Below are 21,508 nucleotides of genomic sequence, written 5' to 3' on the forward strand. Positions count from 1 at the left end.
GCGGTAATATGTGTGGTGATAATATTTTCTCTTCCTATCTTAAAGAGAACCAATCACCTCAAATTAACTGTCCCTATAATAAAAGATTATCTCTCCCTAAATCTATTCCTGAAGATACAGACTGCCTGTGCAGTCTGTATCTTATGCTTTTACCTAATCTTGTATAGCGGAGCAGTAAGGGCGGGGGCGGCCATCTTGATGACGTCACAGTGGTGCGTTCCAGCGCTGGAACGCAAGGGACGTAATCAATATGGCGCCCAGCTTTACTGCACCGCTACAGAGGACTGGGTAAAGTATAAGATACAGACTGCAAAGGCAGTCTGTATCTTCATGAAGTTTATTTCTGAAGATACAGACTGCCTGTACTTTACCCAGTCCTCTGTAGCGGTGCAGTAAAGCCGGGCGCCATCTTGATTACGTCCCTTGCGTTCCAGCGCTGGAACGCACCAGTGACATCATCAAGATGGCCGCCCCCCGCCCTTACTGCTCCGCTATACAGGATTAGGTAAACGCATAAGATGCAGACTGCACAGGCAGTATGTATCTTCAGGGACAGACTATAAGGCCCAGTTAGAATAGACATACACAACGATCTCGCGCTGTATAGCGCGGGATCACTGTGTATTTACAGAGCGGCGGCAAAGGCTCATGTGAGCCCTTCCCGCCGCTCGGCATGCCGGGAGCTTCCTGTCTCGCGTCGGCTCTTTTGAAAAGAGCCGGCGCGAGACAGGAAAAGAGAATGTGTATATTTTAAAAACGCGGCCGTAAAATTAAATAATTCCAATTACAAATATTAATAAAATATTAATTTACAGCTAATTATCAAAAAAAAAAATGTTTAATTTCGGCCATGATTGGTTCTCTTTAAGATCGTTATTCGTAATATCTGTCTTGGTGTATATATATATATATATATATATATATATATATATATATATATATATATATATATATACATACATACACACACATATACCAATAGCATCACTTGGTCGAGGAAGGGGGGGGGGGGGGCCCAAGTTGACCTCTCGCACCAGGGCCCAGGAGTCATTAGCTACGCCCCTGCCTTTTAGGCTGGGTTCACACACAGTAGATTTCAGTCAATATTGTGGTCCTCATATTGCAACCTCAACCAGGATTGGATTGAAAACACAGAAAGGATCTGTTCACACAATGGTGAAATTGAGTGGATTGCCGCCATATAACCGTAAATAACTGCCATTATTTCAATACAACGGCCGTTGTTTTAAAATAACAGCAAATATTTGCCATTAGATGACGGCCATCCACTCAATTTCTACTTTGTGTGAACAGATCCTTTCTGTGTTTTTACTCCACTCCTGGTTTTGGTTGCAATATGAGGACCACAATACTGACTGAAATATACGTAGTGTGAACCCAGCCTTAACGTGTATGTGGCATTGCTTTACCAGATTCCTCAAAAAATTTCTGTTGCCTCAGAGCAGGAGTGTCAAACTCAAATACACAGTGGGCCAAAATTAAAAAATTGGACAAAGTCCCAGGCCAACCTTGATATTTAAAGGGAACCAATCACGCCGAATATGCCCCTAATGATAAGGAAACGTGCTGAAACATCACCCAGCACGCTTCCTAAACATGCCCCTGTTCCCACCACGATTACACCGTAATCTTACTTTTCCGAAGTCCTACGCTGTATGGTAATTAGCTCTAAGTAGTCACGGTGGGCTGATCTAGTCACGGTCCTGGGCATAGGTAGGCAGGGTCCTAGGTGGTTTCGAGCGCTGTAATCGTAAAGTATTTGTCCCCACATTGTAGTTACTCATTATATGCTTCAAGCAGTAAGTAATCCCATAATTGTGCCCCATGTAGTAGCCCCCCCCAATAGTGCCCCACATACTAGCCAGGCCTACTATTAGAGCCCCACATAGTAGCCAGCCCTCCCAATAGTGACCTATATAGTAGCCAGCACACCTAATAATGCCCAATATAGTAGCCAGCCCCCCGATAGTGTCCCATATAGTAGCCCCCTCCCAATAGTTTCTTACATAGTAGCCAGCCCTCTCCCATAGTCTTTTTATATAGTAGACCAGCCCTCCCAATAGTCTCTTATGTGGAAACGAGTCCCTAAAATAGTCTCTTATATAGTAGTAGCCAGCCCTTCCCAATAGTGTCTTATATAGAAGCCAGTCCCTAAAATATTCTCTTATATAGTAGCCTGTGGCCTACGAGATTATAATATGGGTGGTCTGAGCGGCCATCCGGACCACCCATATTATAATCTGCTGCGATGTCAGGAGGGCCAGATTTAACATGACTGTTGGCATGACTGCCTTAGAGTAAAGCCTTGCCTCTATAAATTTCTCCTATACACCACCCTATACAGAATGAATGGAGGGCAGGCACGCTGGGAAAAATGGGGTAATTGGATCAGTTTTCGGACATTGTGGAAGTCCCTGCTGTCGGACTCTCAGCGATCAGCTTTTTATACCCTTTAAGGCTATGTTCACAACACATTTTTTTGAGACAAGAGTGGCCGTTTGTCACAAAAATGTGTTCCATTGAAATAAATTGAAACAACGGCCGTTGTTCACATAGTGTATTGACTAACTGCTGTTGTTCAATATGGCCGTGGAAATAATTGACCTGTCAAACAGCGGCCGGAAATAATTGACAGTTCACAATGGCCACAGTGTGAGTGAGAATCAATGCTTAGTTGTTTCTCAGTCACACCCATACTGTGGCTGGGTTGCATTGGTTTTAAAATAACGTTCATTCGGTCGATAACGCATTATCAGCCAAATGAACAGGTAACACAGTGGCCTTTGTTTCACATGGCAAACAGCGGCCGTGTCAGACAGCTGCCGCTGTTTTTACATAATGTGAACATAGCCTAAGTGCTAGTATCAATTACCTAAGAAATAGTTCAAGAGAACACAAAGTCCTTTTTTGTTCTGTTCACCTTTCTTTTCAAGGAAAGCCTTCTTCCCACATGGTATCCTGCTTTGTGAACAAGCACTAGACAGGCATATTACAGTGTATAGGTCTAAAAAAGTCACAAAGGCAATAAGACTGTGAAACAATGGATTTGTTGGTTGGATTTTTTTGCCCTTTTCCCCCCCATTTAAAGTAAAACAAACTTTGTTCTTTGCTACAAAAGCTGCTAAATACTTGTGTGTGTATTACAGGTGTTAGAATAGCGATGAGTACCATATATCAGAGGGGTCAAGAGAAGTAGGATAAGCTACATAAGCTTGAAGGTCTATCTCATACTACATAGTACTTCTTCCCATCCACTTCAATATTCGCCCGAGGCAAGACTGTCAGAAAATATTACACTTGGATTTTTGAAAAGATCATGGGTTCTTTCTTTATCATATTCTGAAAGTTACAGTATATCTGCTAGTAGCAATATTCCAAGCCCAAGTGTGCTGCCTACCTTTAGGATTTTTCAGAAAACTCAGAACACAAAATGCACAATCCTGTAGTCAGCAGCCTCCGCTTCTATTAAGTCTGTCTGATGAGGGATACAGTAAAATGTGCAGCACATACACATGGGTAAACTACAAGGTCCCTTTCTGTAGGTCCTCCGGGGGAAAAGAAAGAAAGACAGAAATTCATATGTATATTACATAGCAGCTCAGGCCATCCAAGCACTGAGAACCATCCCAATCATTTATGGTACTGCTGTACACTGACAGGATGCAGACCTAACAGCTTGAAATACATTGGCCCAAATTTAAAGCGTAACTGTCATTTCAGGGTCATTTTTCTGAAAACATTAAATATCAATAGTACAAGCGATTTTAAGAAACTCTGTAATAGGTTTTATGTACTAAAAGAGTTTCCTTCTGGACTGAAAAAGCAATCTCCCAGCCTCCCCCCTCACATCAAATGAAGCAGGATTTCTGTCTCCATTATGTGGCTATTGAGAGGGGAGGGGCTGTTAGGAGTGAGTGAGCACGGAGCAGTCCTGCACAGCACAACACCCTGCAATCTTCTCTCAGTAAGTTCCTAGATAAGCACTGACCTTTCTGACCCCAGAATCCTGCGGTTTAGGTTCCCAGAGAGTCTACAAACAGCTGACCTTCATGTCACCTCTTCCTGCTCCCTCATCTCCCTCAGCCCCTCCCTCCTTCATAGGCTTACAATGGAGAGAGCAGAACCAGTCTTCACTGGCTTCTCTGTAATGAAGACGTGTTTGCCTGATAATGCACAGATAAGAAGTCAGGGAGGGGGGGGGGGGGAGGCTGGGAGATTGCTTCTTGAGTACAGAAGAAGGCTTTTTTGGCTGATAAAACCTATTACAGAGTTTCTTAAAAACGCTTATACTACTGAATTCTGCAATAAAAAAAAACATGACAGTTACGCTTTAAATGCATTTAATATTGAGGGCAAAAAAACCTGCCTGGTCCATCTAGTCTATCTATTAATACAATACTATAATATATAATATATACCATATATGTTTATTCCAGGCATGTTTAAATTCAGTTGCTATAGATTTTCCTACCATGTCCAGTGTCAGACTGGGCCACCGGAGGACTGGAGGATCCTCAGGTAGGCCCCAGACCCCCACAGAAGTGGCACACTGACGGTCGGGGGGGCAGGGCCCCCCGACAGTCACAGTGCTGCCGATCTATCAATGCTGTCACCTGACTGAGCCCTGACTTACCCAGTCAGGTGACAGCATCAGTGCGCCCCCCCCCCCCCCCACACACATACACACAAAAGAACTCCCCCCAAACTTCCTTTGGACTGAACCAGACTCCATGCGGCTCCCTGGGGGTGTCTGGCACAGGAGCGTGTGTTAGAGATGCTCCCTGTGCCGAAAGTACCAGTCCCAGTTGGTGCACACCGAGCGTTCTAGTGCCAGGCCTGCTTGGGAATCCCCGGGGACACCACCAGGGAGCCGCGTGTCAGCCAGGGGAGAAGAGCAGAAGACTGATTTTTTTTTTTTTTTTCTTCACAGGGGGCCTCTATAAGGGGGATAACACAAGGGGGGCATCTATAATGGGGACTACACAGAGGAGCCATTTATAAGAGGGACTACCCGGGGGGCTATATAATATAGTATAGGGGGGATCATATAGTCAGCCTACCCACTAAATGTGGGCGTAAGGGGGCCAATACAGATGTGAAGTTTGTAGAGAGATGAGGATGGTGTTGGAAGGAGGAGCCTAATATGTCTGTCTGTCAGATTCTGTGGATTCATGGCTCAGAGAAGTTCTTATAATGGCCCAAGGCAGTTGGAGAAGATGATGAAAAGGAAACAACTCTGATCAGAGAAGACATCTCCTGTGAGTCACTGGATATAATTGCACTGTAATGTATATGGAGTACAGAACCTGTGTAGAGCTGGGTCTCCCTCTATATGACTGTATGAGGTGATGCTGGTCTTTGTACATTTTATTCAGTAGCAGTGGTGACATTAGTCAGTATGTGGTGGTATTATTTGTTACTTGTAATCTGGTACTGTGTTTTATTGGTCTTAGTATACTGGATTTGGTCAGTAACAATATGGTGGTAATGGTAGTGCTGTGGCGGTAATACTTCCCCCTTGTATCTATATAATATTTTACATATACACACACATATATATTTTACATATACACACACACCAATAGCATGGCGTGGTCAAAAAAGGAGGACCCAAGTTGACAGTCTGCAGCCCTCAGGATATCTTGGGAGTTGTAGTTCAGTAAGGAGACAATCCTCTGATAACTGCTGCTGTATACAGATGTATTGCTGGACCTTCAGGGCTGATGGTTGTGACCCACAGATTGCAGGCACCAGGAGCCTCTGCACACAATTTATTAAAGTGTTGTCCACTCAGAAACTACAACTCCCAGCATACCCTGAGAGTTTTTTTTAAATGGAAAGGGTTCTGAGAGTTTTAGTTCAACTGAAAATGTACAAAATGCACAAGGGATTTTCTCACAGATACAAATGAATCCAGGAAAGGACCGGGTCAGCATGTCATGTCTCACTGGTTCTAAATTCCAGGGCTCCTTTCCTCTGGTGGGCCCCAGGTACCCCAGTTCGACACTGACTACATTTGCACATAGGCAAGATCTACGGCACCACCTTAATCCAGCACTTTTGTCAAAGAGATGAGTCGGACACAATCTGCCCTCAGTAAAGCCATGCTGGTTTGTGTCCATTAAGTTGTTGGTTCGGTGGTCAACTATACATATACATGTATACTACTACAGATGTTAAAGTGTCACTGTTGTTACAACTTTCGAAATGTAAATCAACAGTAGAGGATATAAAGCAAGTTAAACAATTTACATTCATTATTTATTTTTTTAGTTATCACGGAAAACACAGCCCTTCCTGTTTTCTGACTCTTTCTAAAAAAAAACAGGTAACAGTCAGAAAACAGGAAGTCCTGTGTTTCCCAGGTCTGAACGCTCACAGAGAGAAGGCAGTCATGTGATTGTTGGACACATTGAGCTGTGACTCTCTGTACTGGCCGGAATTCTTGTGTTTAGGCCATGTTACACAACGTATAATTTCGTAAAAATATGTCTGTTGTTGCCGATTGCAACAACGACCGTGATTAATATGAAAATATATGTTATCTTGCAGTCTATGGAATTCCGGCCGGCATCTATGGAATCCCACCCAGAACTCAGCTGCGCAGTAGCGGCCAGGATAATCTTTAATGAGACTAGCTGTTCCGTAACCCGGTCGTGTCACGAAACAACCGGTCTCATACAGCGTCTGAACATAGCCTTAGTCTGTTTTTTTGACTCACCACAAGTAAGGAAATCTGCCTTCAGGAGACTGGCCCTGTATTTCTGGTAAGTTCAGCTTTGTTTTACAGCATAACATAAAAAATAATGAATGTTAATTGCAAACTTGCTTTATATCACATCTACTGTTGATTTAGATTTTGAACGTTTTAACAACAGTGACACTTTAAGCTATTTGGCCTTTAGTTACTGGGCTTTTCTCTACTACCCCTCCTGTGGATGGGTATCACATTGGCCATTCCCCACTCATCAGGAACATCTCCTATTAGTAGGGATTGGTTATACAGATCTCTCGGGGGCAGCAATCACAAATCAGAATTATTTAAGTGCTTGAAAAAGCACTATATTGTAATCCGTATTCTTCTTCCGCTTCTTCTTCTTCCAGCCATTCTTTTGCAAATAATACAGCCCGAACCGCTTTGCGCACAGGCTCCGTTCAAACTGGGTTTCGAAGCCCTCGGCGGTGACAGGTGTGCTATTTATTTTTTGTTTCGATCGGATTTGTCGTTTAAGAAATTTATGTTTAAAGACCCCTAATTTCCCATAGAAAATAATGGCCCATTGGAAATAATGGCCACACTGTAAACGCTAACAGCCAATCACAGCACATATGCAAATAGCTGAAATATAGCAGCCAATAGGAATTCTAAGGTCTTTTCAGTCAATGCCTCACAACATCCACACGTCCACTATTGGCCAATAGAAGATGTAGAAGATGGAAGGTCCTTAATGATTTGGTCTCACTGACATGAGTAAGATTGTCATGGTAACCAAGCAATGAGAGATGAGCGAACCTGGAGCATGCTCGAGTCGATCCGAACCCGAACTTTCGGCATTTGATTAGCGGTGGCTGCTGAAGTTGGATAAAGCCCTAAGGCTATGTGGAAAACATGGATATAGTCATTGGCTGTATCCATGTTTTCTAGACAACCTTAGAGCTTTATCCAAGTTCAGCAGCCCCAGCTAATCAAATGCCGAACGATCGGGTTCGGATCGACTCGAACCCGGTTCGCTCATCTCTAATCTTTACCATTATAAGTAGCAGAGTTCAGTCAGTAAAGTAGCAGAGCTGAGGGGACGGTACCCAAGCCGCTCTCAAAGGGACGGTACCCAAGCCACTCTCAAAAGGGACGGTACCCAAGCCGCTCTCAAAGGGACGGTACTTAAGCTGGTCTTCAAAAGGATGGTACTTTAGTCTCTTTTAAAGGGGGAGTACTTAAGCTGGTCTTAAAGGGACAGTATATAGGTCACTCAAAGCGGTGTCACCAAAGTTGCTCTTAAAGGGACTGTACCAAAGTTGCACTTAAAGGGACTGTACCAAAGTGACTCTTAAAGGGAGGGTATAAAGGGTTTAAGTTTCTCTTAAAGGGAAGTCACTGTTAAAGAGGAGCTCTTTTCAAGCACTATGTATTTCCCTGGAAATGCAAATCTAATTTTAAAAGGTGGAATCCATCTGGACTCATTACCGTATTCAGAGGCAACACTAGAGCTTAAGCCTTACAACTGGATGCAATGCTATTTACAGTCATTGTGATTTTAAAAGCCTAACACACTGAACCAATGCATTTCTAGCCTATGGGGCCCTAAGTGAGCCTGACTAAAAGCCTCAAAGGCATGCAATGCATTGGTTTGGTGTTTCGAGTTGTGTAGTCAATGGGACTCTTCGGAGTACAGCACAGTACGTCAGCATATTTTTTTTTTCCCAGATAGGGCCACATATAACCCAAAACAGGATATCAATAGACCTTTTGTAAACTCTTCCCTAATTTGTCAGAAACACTTTACATTTGCTATTGCATTGTTCACTGCGGAGTCTTCACTGCGTGTATACAGTATGTATTAGAAGGGTTAAAAGAGATTTGGAAAACATTGCTTCTAAAAACAGCATCACACCCGTCTTCTCATTGTATGTTGTATTACACTTATGTAAACTTCTGGATAAGCCCTTAAAAAAAAGGTATTTTTTATGCTTTGTAGATATTAACATGTTCCTAGACCTATAAACTGACTGAACAATGCAATACATATATAAAGCCATATGCATTCTTATATGAATACCATAAATAAGATCACACATTGGCCCACAATTGTGGAAATGCAGAAAATATAAATGTACAAGATGTGACCCAGATAGTGAATAAAAGGTTCTATACAGATTTTGGCAAGAGAACAGCTACGGGCACTGATTCATTTAGAAACGTCTCTGCACAGTAAGAAGCATGAAAGCCAGAAGACTATCTCACACTGACTGATTGCCAGAGAGCTGAAAGCAAAAACGCCTCATGCTCAATCACTATGTGCTGGATTTTTCTTTCTATGTCAGCCAAATATACTACGGAACTCTATGCTTGCAAAAGAGTCCCAGAATCCTCTTCGTAATGAGGAAGTGCCAATCTAAAATTCTGACGGGTTAAAAGTAATAGAAATAAAACTATTCTGAGTGACTACTCACATGCGTTTAATAATAATGACTGGCGATCTGCTAGGTTATACACACCTAATCATAGTTAAAATTTAAAGCGTAACTGTCATTTCAGGGCCATTTTTTTTTAAACATTAAATATCAACAGTACAAGCGATTTTAAGAAACTCTGTAATAGGTTTTATAAACCAAAAGAGTTTCCTTCTGGACTGAAAAAGCAATCTCCCAGCCTCCCCCCTCACTTCAGAAGAAGCAGGATTTCTGTCTCCATTATGTGGCTATGGAGAGGGGAGGGGCTGTTAGGAGTGACTGAGCACGGAGCAGTCCTGCAAAGCACAACACCCTGCAATCTTCTCTCAGTAAGTTCATAGATAAGCACTGACCTTTCTGACCCCAGAATCCTGCGGTTTAGGTGCCCAGAGAGTCTACAAACAGCTGACCTTCATGTCACCTCTTCCTGCTCCCTCATCTCCCTCAGCCCCTCCCCCCTTCATAGGCTAAAGGCCCTATTCCACGGGTCGTTTAGAGGAGCAATATCGTTCGTATTCGGCCGATATCGGCCGCTACAAACGATATTCGTCCCGTGGAATAGAGTGCAGTTGCAGTCGCTTGTTTTTCAACATGTTGAAAAACAAGCGACTGATATAGCAGCGATCTGCTGCCGTCGCTCTGTTAAATAGGAGCATCGGCAGCAGACGCTGCTATATCCTATGGGCTGCCCGGACGATCAGCGATCCCCCGGGCAGCCCCCCCCCCGCAGCTCCCCGCCGCCCCCTCCCGCACTCACCCGCTCGCTGCAGCCGCGTTGAATAGCGGCGGCAGCGAGCGGGGAACGAGGAGCAAACGAGCGCTAATAGCGCTCGTTTGCTTCTCCAAACGACTCGTGGAATAGGGGCATTACAATGGAGAGAGCAGAACCAGTCTTCACTGGCTTCTCTGTAATGAAGACGTGTTTGCCTGATAATGCACAGATAAGAAGTCAGGGGGGGGGCAGCTGGGAGATTGCTTCTTGAGTACAGAAGGAGGCTTTTTTGGCTGATAAAACCTATTACAGAGTTTCTTAAAATCACTTATACTACTGATCTCTGCAATAAAAAAATGACAGTTACACTTTAACCTCTTAAGGATATATGACGTACCGGTACGTCATATGTCCGCACTTGCACTTCAAAGCGGGGCCGCGATCCCGGGTGCCGCGAGTAGCCCGGGACCGCTGCTATTAGCGGGCACGGTCTGATCGCCGTGCCCGCTAATTAGCTAATCGGAGGCAGCTGTCAAAGTTGACAGCTGCCTCCGATTACCGGAGGCAACGTTTCCCTGGGGTCTAGTGGTGGAGATCGCTCCTCCGGGACCTTGTCCCGGAGGAGCGATCTCCGTTACTGATGCCGGCCGGGGACGCGTCCAAGATGGCGCCGTCCTCGGCTCGGCACTCGTTCGTTTTCGGCTGCAGCAGCCGAAAGCAAACGAGTGCCGATCTCATGGATCTCTGCAGCATATCTATGCTGCAGAGATCTCAATGAGAGATCACAGTGTATATACTAGAAGTCCCCCAGGGGGGCTTCTAGTATAAGTGTAAAAAAAAAAAAAAAAAGTGTTGTTTATAGTAAAAAGCCCCCTCCCCTAATAAAAGTCTGAATCACCCCCCTTTTCCCAGGTTTTAAATAAAAGTAAACAAATAAACATGTTTGCTATCGCCGCGTCCCAAAGTGCAAAATTGCGCATTTTTGGTCGCATCAAATCCAGAAAAAATGTAATAAAAAGCGATCAAAAAGACGTATATGGGCAATCAAGGTACCGATAGAAAGATCACATCATGGCGCAAAAAATGACACCTCGCACAGCCCCATAGACCAAAGGATAAAAGCGCTATAAGCCTGGGAATGGAGCGATTTTAAGGAACGTATATTGGTTAACAACGGTTTGAATTTTTTACAGGCCATCAGATACAATATAAGTTATACATGTTATATATCGTTTTAATCGTAACAACTTGAGGAACATGCATAACAAGTCAGTTTTACCCCAGGGCGAATGGCGTAAAAACACATTTCCCCCAAATAAAAGAAATGCGTTTTTTTTTTTCAATTTCACCACACTTTGAATTTTTTTCTGGTTTCGCAGTGTACTTTATGCAAAAATTCAGCCTGTAATTGCAAAGTACAATTAGTGACGCAAAAAATAAGGGGTCATGTGGGTTTCTAGGTGGAAAAATGCAAGTGCTATGACCTTTTAAACACAAGGAGGAAAAACCGAAAACGTAAAAACGAAAATGGGCCACGTCCTTAAAGGGTTAAATACACTTAAAAGGAGAAGTCCAGCAAGATCTCTTTTTCACAAGTGCCTTGGAGGGTAAGGATAAGAGAAATAGCATGCTCTCCCTTCCCTGGCTCCAGCACTGGTGGCCACATACCACTAATCTGGTCCCCAGTTCTCCAGCCATGTCCTGGTCTGAGTGGGGACCCAAGGTCATGAAATGTCAGGTCCACTCAGCCAGTCAGCAGGCAAGGTAAGACTCTGATGCGGCCACACATTCCATGACAACAACCTATAGATTTAGCAAATGGTTTAAGGTTTATAGGATTACGTTAAAAAAAAAATGGATGTGCTGGTTCTGTTGCACTATGCTCAGCCAATCGCGGCTAAGCAACTGATGACACGCCAGAGGGGGGCTGGCATGAGGGAGGGCTGGAGCGGTCCAGCCGTCCTCCTGAAGAGGACATCGTTGACCCAAGATGGTGGCCGGGGTCGACAGTGTTTTTGTGAGTATGATGTACCACACTTCCGGGGTGGGGGAAAACACGGGGAAGTGGGCCATTCACTTAAATAACACACATTACAAAGTTGTATAACTTTGTAATGTGTTTTATTTAGAGAATAAATGTAAAACGCCGCACTACTAGGGCTGGGCGGTATACCGCAAAAATACCAATACCGTCACTGGCGTCGGTTAACCGACCTCAACTCTGCCAGGACAGTATCTGCGGTATTTCCCCCCTACACACACCCGGCGGCTGCGTGCTCTGGTGCAGGGAGAGAGAGGGGTGCCGGGTGGAGAGGTGGAGGCTGGAAAGCTGATGCTCAGATTCACCTCCCGAGCCAAGACGCACATACTGTATACTGCTGCAGGGCAAGGGATTCTGCTGCTGGGGCTGAAGAGGAAGGCTGGAGATGTGACAGGCTGCACACAGACGGCAGCGTCCCCTCCAGTGTGAGCTTAGCGCTGCCGGGCGGCTCTCTCCTCCTAACTTCTCTGGAAGCTGCACGGTGAGCCCTGCTCCCCCCTCTCCCGCACAGTTGGGGTCAGGTATGGGTCGACACCTCCATGCTTCACTGGCCACCGCACTCTGTCCCACACAGGAATCCTCGGAGCCCCGTTATCTTTTGTCAGTGCTAGAAGCAGCCATGTGTGACGCTGTGCCCGGGACACAGATATATGTGCTACAGCACTGAGTGACAGGGGCCGAGGATTCCTGTGCGGGAGAGAGAGAGAGCGGTGTCCGGGGGAGCAAGGAGGTGTCGACCCCATACCTGACCTCTGCAGCCACTGAGTGACTGGGGATAGATAGGAGATAGATAGATAGATAGATAGATAGATAGATAGATAGATAGATAGATACAATATATATATTGTATTTATAGATATATACATAGATAGAGCAAACAATATAGGCAGCACACTAAACGAACTGTGGAGGTTAGCAGTCGAATACCAAGTCAGCTAGTAAAAAATACTCTGCAGCTCTCTGACTGTAATACAAACGTGAATTTAAACTTCACAAGTAATATACGATGTTTCGGTGTCTCCTACGCCATTTTTAAGTGGCACTTGAAAATGGCGTAGTAGAAGCCAAAACATTGTGTATTACTTGTGAAGTTTGCTGCACATTGTTATATGGAATAAATTCACGTTTGTATTACCATTGGAAAATGGTGTTTTCAAAAGGGGTGTGGCTTTTAAAAGGGGCGTGTCATAATTATTGTTCAATTTATCGTTACCGCGGCTACATGTACGATAAACCGCGATATTGATTTAGCCCTACGCACTAACCCTTTAAAAGGCATATTTCCATCCGTGGTAAATGTTCACACAACTTTTTTGAGGCGAAAATATGGCCACATTTTGATAATTACAGCCGTAAATAATGATCATGTGTCAGCATACCCTCAAAGCAATGGTGCAAAGTATAAACCATAAATGTCAATTGAGCCACGGGTTGGCACACAACCCATAGCTGCATTCATTCTGTATGAGCCACCTGAGATAGCGTACAGCACTAGACATCCCCGGGGGCCCAGAGGTCAGACCCCCTCCTCACAATCTTATACTTGTCTCCTATCCACAGAATAAGGCAAAAATTAAAAAATAACTCATCAAAATCCTGTAAACAAATCAGTGTCTTTTACATTATTATGACGCTTGACATTCTTGAAATAAAGTAGTGATCCTAACTAACCTAAGAAAACAAACGTGTATCAGGATTACAAGTGTATGTAAGCTAGGGGACTTCAACTAAATCCAAAATGTGTATTACTTAGCATTTTTTTATTATTATTAATTTTACAATCTTATTAGGAAAAATACAATATTCATTAGCTTTCTCGGATACTTAGGGAATGCAATTTGCACAGCTAAGTTTTTGCTGCATACTTCAGGTACATAAAAATGCATTGTTTATCGGACAAGGCAGAAACAAAATTAACACGTATAAAATATCTCTTCTAGACACAGCAAATATGCAGCAGGGTTATTAGCTGAGCCCTGTATGTATGCATGGAAATACTCTTCTCAGAGAAATATGGTGCAGAGTTTTGCACAGGTGTGGTCCTATATCATTTGCTCTTACACCAACACAAAAAGATGACAAGAGAAAAGAAAGATGAGAGGCATATGATGCTAGTCTGTGGAGACCATGCACGGTATAGGCAAAAGCCTAATTTTAAAGGAGAAGTCCGGTGAAAATTTTTATTAAAGTATTGTATTTTCCCCGAAAAGTTATACAAATTACCAATATACATTTATTACGGGAAATGCTTATAAAGTGCTTTTTTCCCTGCACTCACTACTGCATCAAGGCTTCACTTCCTGGATAAAATGGGGATGTCACAACCCTACTCCCAAAGCTGTGCAGGCTGTGGCTGCTGGAGAGGATGATGGCAGAGGGATGCTCAGTGTCCCTCCAGTGTCCTGTGTCACTCAGTGTTCCTCTGCCATCATCCTCTACAGCAGCCACAGCCCGCACAGTTCTGGGAGGCGGGTCATGACATCGCCATTTTATCAGGGAAGTGAAAAATTGATGCATAGTAAGTGCAGGGAAAAAAGCACTTTATATGCATTTCCCATAATAAGTGTATATTGGTGATTTGTGTAACTTTTGGGGGGCAATACAATACTTTAATAAAAAATTTCGCCGGACTTCTCCTTTAAGCTAGACTACCGATATACTGTGCACAAAATCTATAATAAAAGCTATATAGAAGAGAATATCACTCAATGCAATAGAAGCAAAAAAAGAAAGAAAAAAAAACACAAGCCAAATACAAGCCTGTTCACTTACCCTGCATTGTTTATAACAATATCTGAAAAAGAAAAAAAAAAGTAAACTAAAATTATAAATAAGCAGAATTAGTATGCAGAACTGGAGTTGAACATTAAAGTGACACTGTCACCCCCTTTTTGCATTCTGACATCTCTACACAGATGTAAAGGGTAAATTTTGTGTTTTTTATAACTTATTTCATATCATACGTCATGGTGTTTGTTCAAGTAAAAAGTGTCCTTTTATCAACTGCAGATTGTATTAAGTGGGCGTAGCCTCGTGGCATTAGCGCCACTTAGCCCCGCCCACAACGGCGCCGTTGGCCCCACCCTCTTGATGCCCATTGGTTGGCTGACGTAAAGGGGGTGGGGTCTAGACCTTTCGTCCAGTCTGTTCCAATGGCCGGCGAGGGGGCGGGGCCAACTGTGCCGTTGTGGGCGGGACTAAGTGGCGCTAATGCCGCGAGGCCACGCCCACTTAGCACAATTTGCAGTTCATAAAAGGACACTTTTTAATTGAACAAACACCATGACGTATGATATGAAATAAGGTATGAAAAACGCTAAATTTACCCTTTACACCTGTGTAGAGATGTCAGAATGCAAAAAGGAGGTGACAGTGTCACTTTAAGCCTATTTTAATATCAACTAAGGGTCCATTTACACAGAAAGATTATCTGACAGATTATCTGCCAAAGATTTGAAGCCAAAGCCAGGAATGGATTTGAAAAGAGGAGAAATCTCAGTTTTTCCTTTATTACCTGATCTCTGTTTATAGTCTGTTTCTGGCTTTGGCTTCAAATCTTTGGCAGATAATCTTTCTGTGTAAACGGACCGTAACACAAAGTAATAACGTCCAATAACTTAAACTTAAATGCCTTCCTGATAAAGTGGTGATCGCGAAACGTACGTCGAGGGGGACTTACAGTGGCACATTTAAGCAGCATATTTGGGTGAGTGTGGTGTTGAGCGTATTATGTGTTCCTATGTGCAAATTATCGTATCAACGTGGAGATAGTTACACTGATAGACACCTAGAACATATGTTACTATGTTGAGAGTGATAACCCCACTTACCTATCTACAATGAGCTTTACTGACATTATTTGTTTATAATGCTGCCAATGTGCTCACTGGGTCTGGTTTCTGTCTATGGTGTTGTATATGTTGTTATTATTATGGTAACTAGTCTCTATTGGCTTCTATATTCATATGAAATTTTGTATTGCTATCTGGAGCTCCCCGATAGATAGAATACATGCATGGCAGCAGCGCATGCATTGTCAACTGTTTTTAGCACTGAACAGCCATCTTTCTTCTAGAGTTTTATATACAGCAGTTTCATAAGCAAGACAAGGTTCCCTATATCCAGGTAAGTTACACCCATATAAACATTTATAGGATAGAGACCAGCACCCTTAGAGGACAAAAGGTGATTGTTACTTAAAGGGGTGACATTCTCTAAGTAGAACAGTTTTATACCACATGATTTGACCTGATGTCAATTTTAAAACAGAAATACAAAACATAGGATTAATATTTATTACCTATTCGCCCAAATGCATCCAGGGCTGTTTGAACAAGTTTCTCTCCGGCTTCCACTGAATCTAGATTTATGAGAAAGTTACAAAAAAAATATTAATATTTTAAACAGTTTATTTTACAGCCATTAAAACAGTGCCCTGATTGTAATGTTATCGGTCACGTTAACACTTTTTTTTCTCTGTTTGGTTGAAGGCACCTGAGACAGAGATTAGTCAGCGATAACTCAGATGTGGGACCCAGTGCTGAACACAGGGCTACCATGATTAGTGGGGCCCAGTTCGAACAATAGCAAAACTGAAGGGCAGCAGCACTTTGCTGAGCATTGTAGATTTAACAAAATTAGCACGGAGTATAAAGGTAAGAAAATTGCCTTCATTCTCAGCGCCCCCTGGGGCTATAGGAACATAACAGTCTTCTAACCTGCTGTTGATTTCCCTTTAATAACTGAGGGTCGTCCATCCAGTGCACTCATTAGCCACAGTGGACTTTTGCATATGAAAAAAAGATGTCGGTGGTCACAGGACTTGTCCATGCATTAAATGCATGCATATGTTGCTGCCCATGGGGGCAACGTAACAAATAGAGTAGTCTTATCTTCCTGCGTTCCCCTGGTGTTCTCCTATGGCATCTTTGGATTCCTTCTGAGCTGGACTCGACCGGTTAGCCAATTACTGGACACAGCACGAAAGCGCTGTGGCCAGTGATTGGCTGAGGAGACTCTCACTGCCAAGACAAAACTATCTCAGCTGGTACCTAAAGATGCTGTAGGAGAACACCGGGGGAGCACGGAAAGGTAAGAATACCCTGTTTATGTTATCCCCATGGGCAGCAACATGTCAAGTTTTTTTTCAGCAGTATACCCCTTTAAAAGGGAAACTATCAGCAGTTTAGACTAATGTAACATGCTGACAGCCCTCTATAGCTCCTGGGACACTGAGGAGGAAGGTGTGTGTCTTACCTCCTTTCTCACCGGTGGTCCAGTGTAATCTTCAGCCAGAAGCACTGTTCGGAGCATTGCTCCATACCCACAGCTTCATCCTGCCCGCCCCATTAACTATCAATGGAGCATGCAGGCCTGATGACGCTGTGGGGGAGGGACAGTGCTCCTGACCAAAAGATTATTCCGAACAACAGTGCAGGACCACCACGGAGGAGGAATGTAAAACACATTTGTCCCTCCTCAGCGTCCAAGGAGCTATAGAGGGCTATCTGCAGGTTAGATTGGTCTACCCCGCTGATAGGCATGAGCAGATACAGGCAGAGTTGTTCCCATTAAGTGACCAACCCTTTAAAGAGATGCAGCTAGATTCCCCAACCAATCACTGGTGGATCGCAGAGGGTCACAGCAACATGGTATCCAGTGATAAGCTTGTTGCTGAGATATATTTCCAACAAATATGTATTATCCAATGCAAAAAGCATCTTTATTCCTTCCCGCATTTTCACATTAATCATGGGAAAGGGTCTCCTTTCTGCATCCTAACATTGATTTGATGGAGATCATGCCATAAGCAGTGATTCACTACAACACAACACTATTATTGCAAACCATAGTGCTAACAAAAAGGAAAAGTCTTCCATTTCAATGTTCCTACCAACCTCATCACTGATCACCAGGGCTAGTTTCATATGTCAGCTTGGAGTCTCAAATAGGACCCCAGAGCCATCTAACATAAGCCCATGTTAGGGGTCACCTAAGTATACCCTAAGAAAGAAGGAAAAAAAAGAAAGAAGAAAAAAAGAAGAGCCAGACAACCCTATCATGAAAAACAAGTTTTTCAGTTTTACATCAAAATATTAAATTATGAAGTAAGCACAAAAGAAACTTGAAGCAAAAGGGAAAATATTTATGCATCATTTATTTAACCTGACAAGGACTGAAGAAGTTGTTTTTGAGAGGTAGTGATTTTTGTACTGTACTCAATTGAGCCACGCACTAGTGAGTCATCTGAAGGAATGTTCTTGTAAACAAGATGATTGTGGCTTCTTTTATGTAATGAAATCAAGGATAACTAAGAAAGGATTCTAGATTATACAAATTTAAAGAAAACCAGCAACAATCGTGTCTGCAGAGCAATGATAGGACTGTTTGCATTTGATTTCCATTTGGAGACTGAAGAGTCACACGGAAGGCCCCTAGAGCAGGGTAGGTTCACATATGCAGATTTTCTGCAGCAGAGGCACATGTGTGAACATACACCAAGAACATTAGACTGCCCAAGTCGATCTTCACAAGGTTTGATCAGTTGTGTGTCCTTTCCTTCAATCGACCGCACATTCCTAAAATCAGGTCAGCTCAGCTCCTATTCATCAGTCACAAAGTCCCAGAAAACCCTTTACAGAGAACAGGTAATAAAGGAAAGACTGAGATTTCTCCTCGTTTCAAATCCATTCCTGGCTCTGGCTTAAAAAAAAAAATCTGTCAGATAATCTGTTGGTGTAATAGGGCCCTTGCAATAAAAGCAATTTCCAGCAGCAATTTAGATGGGTAGAAAAGTGCATTTCTTCCGACTCTATCTAATGATCAACGGCAGTCTGAACACCCAGATCCTGACCGAACCATTAAAACTTTATGGGTGGGATAGAAAGTTACAAATAAAGTAGAAACAAAAAAAGGTCTGAATTCTATCCTAATCTTAAGGTAGCGGTCTCTAATAATTTTGAAGCCTTGGTATATCACTTGTATACTTAGATTACTCACAAAATAGCAGAGGGCTTAGCGTTGTACACCTCTAACTACATATAATAATGAGTGCGTCAGTCAAGCTTAAGGATTTTAAAGTACTGAACATGTATGCGTATCGGCATAGCAAATGAAATGTTAAGTGAACTAACATCTGTATTAATAGATCCTGTGAGAACTCTATTGCGAGAGAGGACAGACTGTCACACTGTCAGTTGTCAGCGGCAAACAATAGAAAAGTGTTACTCAGGCTCAGCAGGAAACCTAGCGGCCAATTTCAGACTTTGAGGATGGCATTCAGACAGCAGTGATTCGACACTTCTTGAGAAGCTGACCCTGGAGAGCGAGGGCACTCTGCTGCAGTGTCTTTTTAATGGAAAATAAATCCACTTTTGTGAAATACAAGCTTTTACTAATCCAGAATAAAAGCCAACATCGAGTACAAGTTGTAGACAAGCCTTGCAAAGTACAAAAAAAAAAGAAAATAAGAGAGAAAGATGTCTGCAGCTTGTACATAAAGTGAGCTGACAACCTGAATTGGACTATTTGGCAGCAGACTGAAAGTTCCGCTCATTGTTTAGATATGGTACTAATGCTATCGAGGTCATAGTTATTACACAGAGCAGTACAGACAAAGGGGGGAAGAAAGGATATTGTACATTTCCCTATTGTATTTATTTGATAGAAATATAAAACACAAAAAGGACTATATATTTTGTTATAAGCTACTTTATAACCCACAATAGTTTCCTAGCAAAAGCTTATTACCAGATATCAGCAAGGGCTTTTATTGTAGTCCTATCCTCACCTCTGGTTATCCTCATCCCTACCACCTCTACACCCCTCAGCCCCTGCACTGGTTACATATTACCCAGCTTACTTATTGTACTAGAATTAGAGATAAGTGAGCCTGCCAGAAGATAACTCTGATCCCAGCCTTTTTACCAGTTAGGTGCCACATTCACTACTGACTGTGGCATCTAACTTTTAGGTGCAGGAAGGAGGCGACCTTCGGCACACCATCAATCCCCTTGCCAGCAGGTGGTAGGAGACGATTCATGGTAGATAGATTTTAAATAATTGCTGCTAAACTGAGGAGAGAAAGACTTCACATCCATACTATACTTGCAGATTGTGGATGAGAAACACTATGATAGGACTTCAAGAGGGAATATCACACCGGTCCTATTCCCAGGATTATATCACACCGGTCCTATTCCCAGGATTATAGTGTGGGGAGGCATAATGCACAGAAGCTGGACCCCTCTAGTTTCCATTCCATTTACATTGATTTGGTCATGGAACCAGTGTTACAACTATTTCCCCAAAGTTTCCCTGCATGTTGCCCTGCTACTCAGAGCAGCCTTTATGGTCTAAGCATGCTACCATGGCCTGCAGTGTCCCAGGACCTGTATCACATTCAGCAAATCTGGGACATCATTGGTCAGCAATTGCAAATGGAGCTGCCAGTAGTGGAGTTTGTATACCCAAGTGCATTGCGTATAGCAGAATATTCCACAGACAACCATTATTAGGCTCCCTGATAGCATGCCAAGGCTTATAAGTGCATGTTGTGTTCATAATCTATCATAAATAAATCATGGTGCTTTGATTATTTTGTTTTATTTTATTTTTATGTTTTTCTTATCATTAAAGGGATAGTTCACAAAAAATCTCTTTTAAAGCAACCGGTGCCAGAGATCTGTAATTTACTGTACTTAGTAGCTGTTGTATGTCCTGCAGGAAGTGCTATTTTTTCAGTTTGGAGATTTGCTCTGGACAGTTCCTGTCACGGTCAGAGGTGGCAGCAGAGAGCACTGTGTTAAACTGGAGAGAATAAAGCACTTTCTGCAGGACATACACCAGCTCATAAGTACTGGAAGATGAGATTTTTTAAATATTTTTTTTAAAGTAAAATTACTAATCTCTTGCAGTTTCTGGTACCAGTTGATTTGAAAAAAATGAATAAAAATGAACTACCCTTTTAACATGTCTAGGCATCCTGTGAACTCGATAATTTGATTACTTTTTCTTGTTGGTGTTGCTATGTCCTTAGGTTTTATAGGTAGCTCACTTACTACTCAATTTGCTTGGCTACATTTTATGGTTTCTGGCACTATACATTACTGTCTGAGCATATTGTGCCATTCTCTGCAGTTAACTATGTCAGCTTGAGAACTAGGAAAATATCAGATACTCATTACCAACTTGCCATGAACAGTATGACTATCATGATAAATCATAATGTATAAGCACTACAGTGACTAACAGTATCTATAGATATGACAAGACACAACTGAACAGACACTTTCTTACCATAATTGGCCACTGCTTTTCCACCTTTTGCTCTGATCTCTTCTACAACCTTGTCTGCCGCTGATGAACTTTTTCCATCGCCTTTGATGTCACCTCCCAGATCATTTACTGCGGAATCATTACAAAAGACTCAGTTATTTCAAACATACAGAAACACTGTAGGGATATAAAATACAGTGGTACCTTGGTTTAAGAGTAACTTGGATTAAGAGTGTTTTGTAAAGAGAGCTCACAGTTTTTCAAAAGTTTAACTTTGTTTAAAAGCA

The 21,508-nt window shown here is 42.7% G+C and overlaps 1 protein-coding gene across 1 annotated transcript in view; it reads right to left on the bottom strand.

Annotated features, from left to right (window-relative positions):
* Positions 1 to 21,508, bottom strand: part of HSD17B4 (hydroxysteroid 17-beta dehydrogenase 4) — a 250,503-nt gene that overhangs the window by 160,214 nt on the left and 68,781 nt on the right. The window contains exons 3-5 of the mRNA XM_069962669.1: positions 21,243 to 21,350; positions 16,246 to 16,305; positions 14,718 to 14,739 (exon numbers count right to left, since the gene is read on the bottom strand). Of these exons, the coding sequence (XP_069818770.1) occupies positions 14,718 to 14,739; positions 16,246 to 16,305; positions 21,243 to 21,350 (190 nt within the window). The remainder of the gene's footprint in view (positions 1 to 14,717; positions 14,740 to 16,245; positions 16,306 to 21,242; positions 21,351 to 21,508) is intronic.

The sequence above is a fragment of the Dendropsophus ebraccatus genome, chromosome 3 (genome assembly GCF_027789765.1).
Source record: "Dendropsophus ebraccatus isolate aDenEbr1 chromosome 3, aDenEbr1.pat, whole genome shotgun sequence".
In the NCBI taxonomy this organism is placed as follows: Eukaryota; Metazoa; Chordata; class Amphibia; order Anura; family Hylidae; genus Dendropsophus; species Dendropsophus ebraccatus.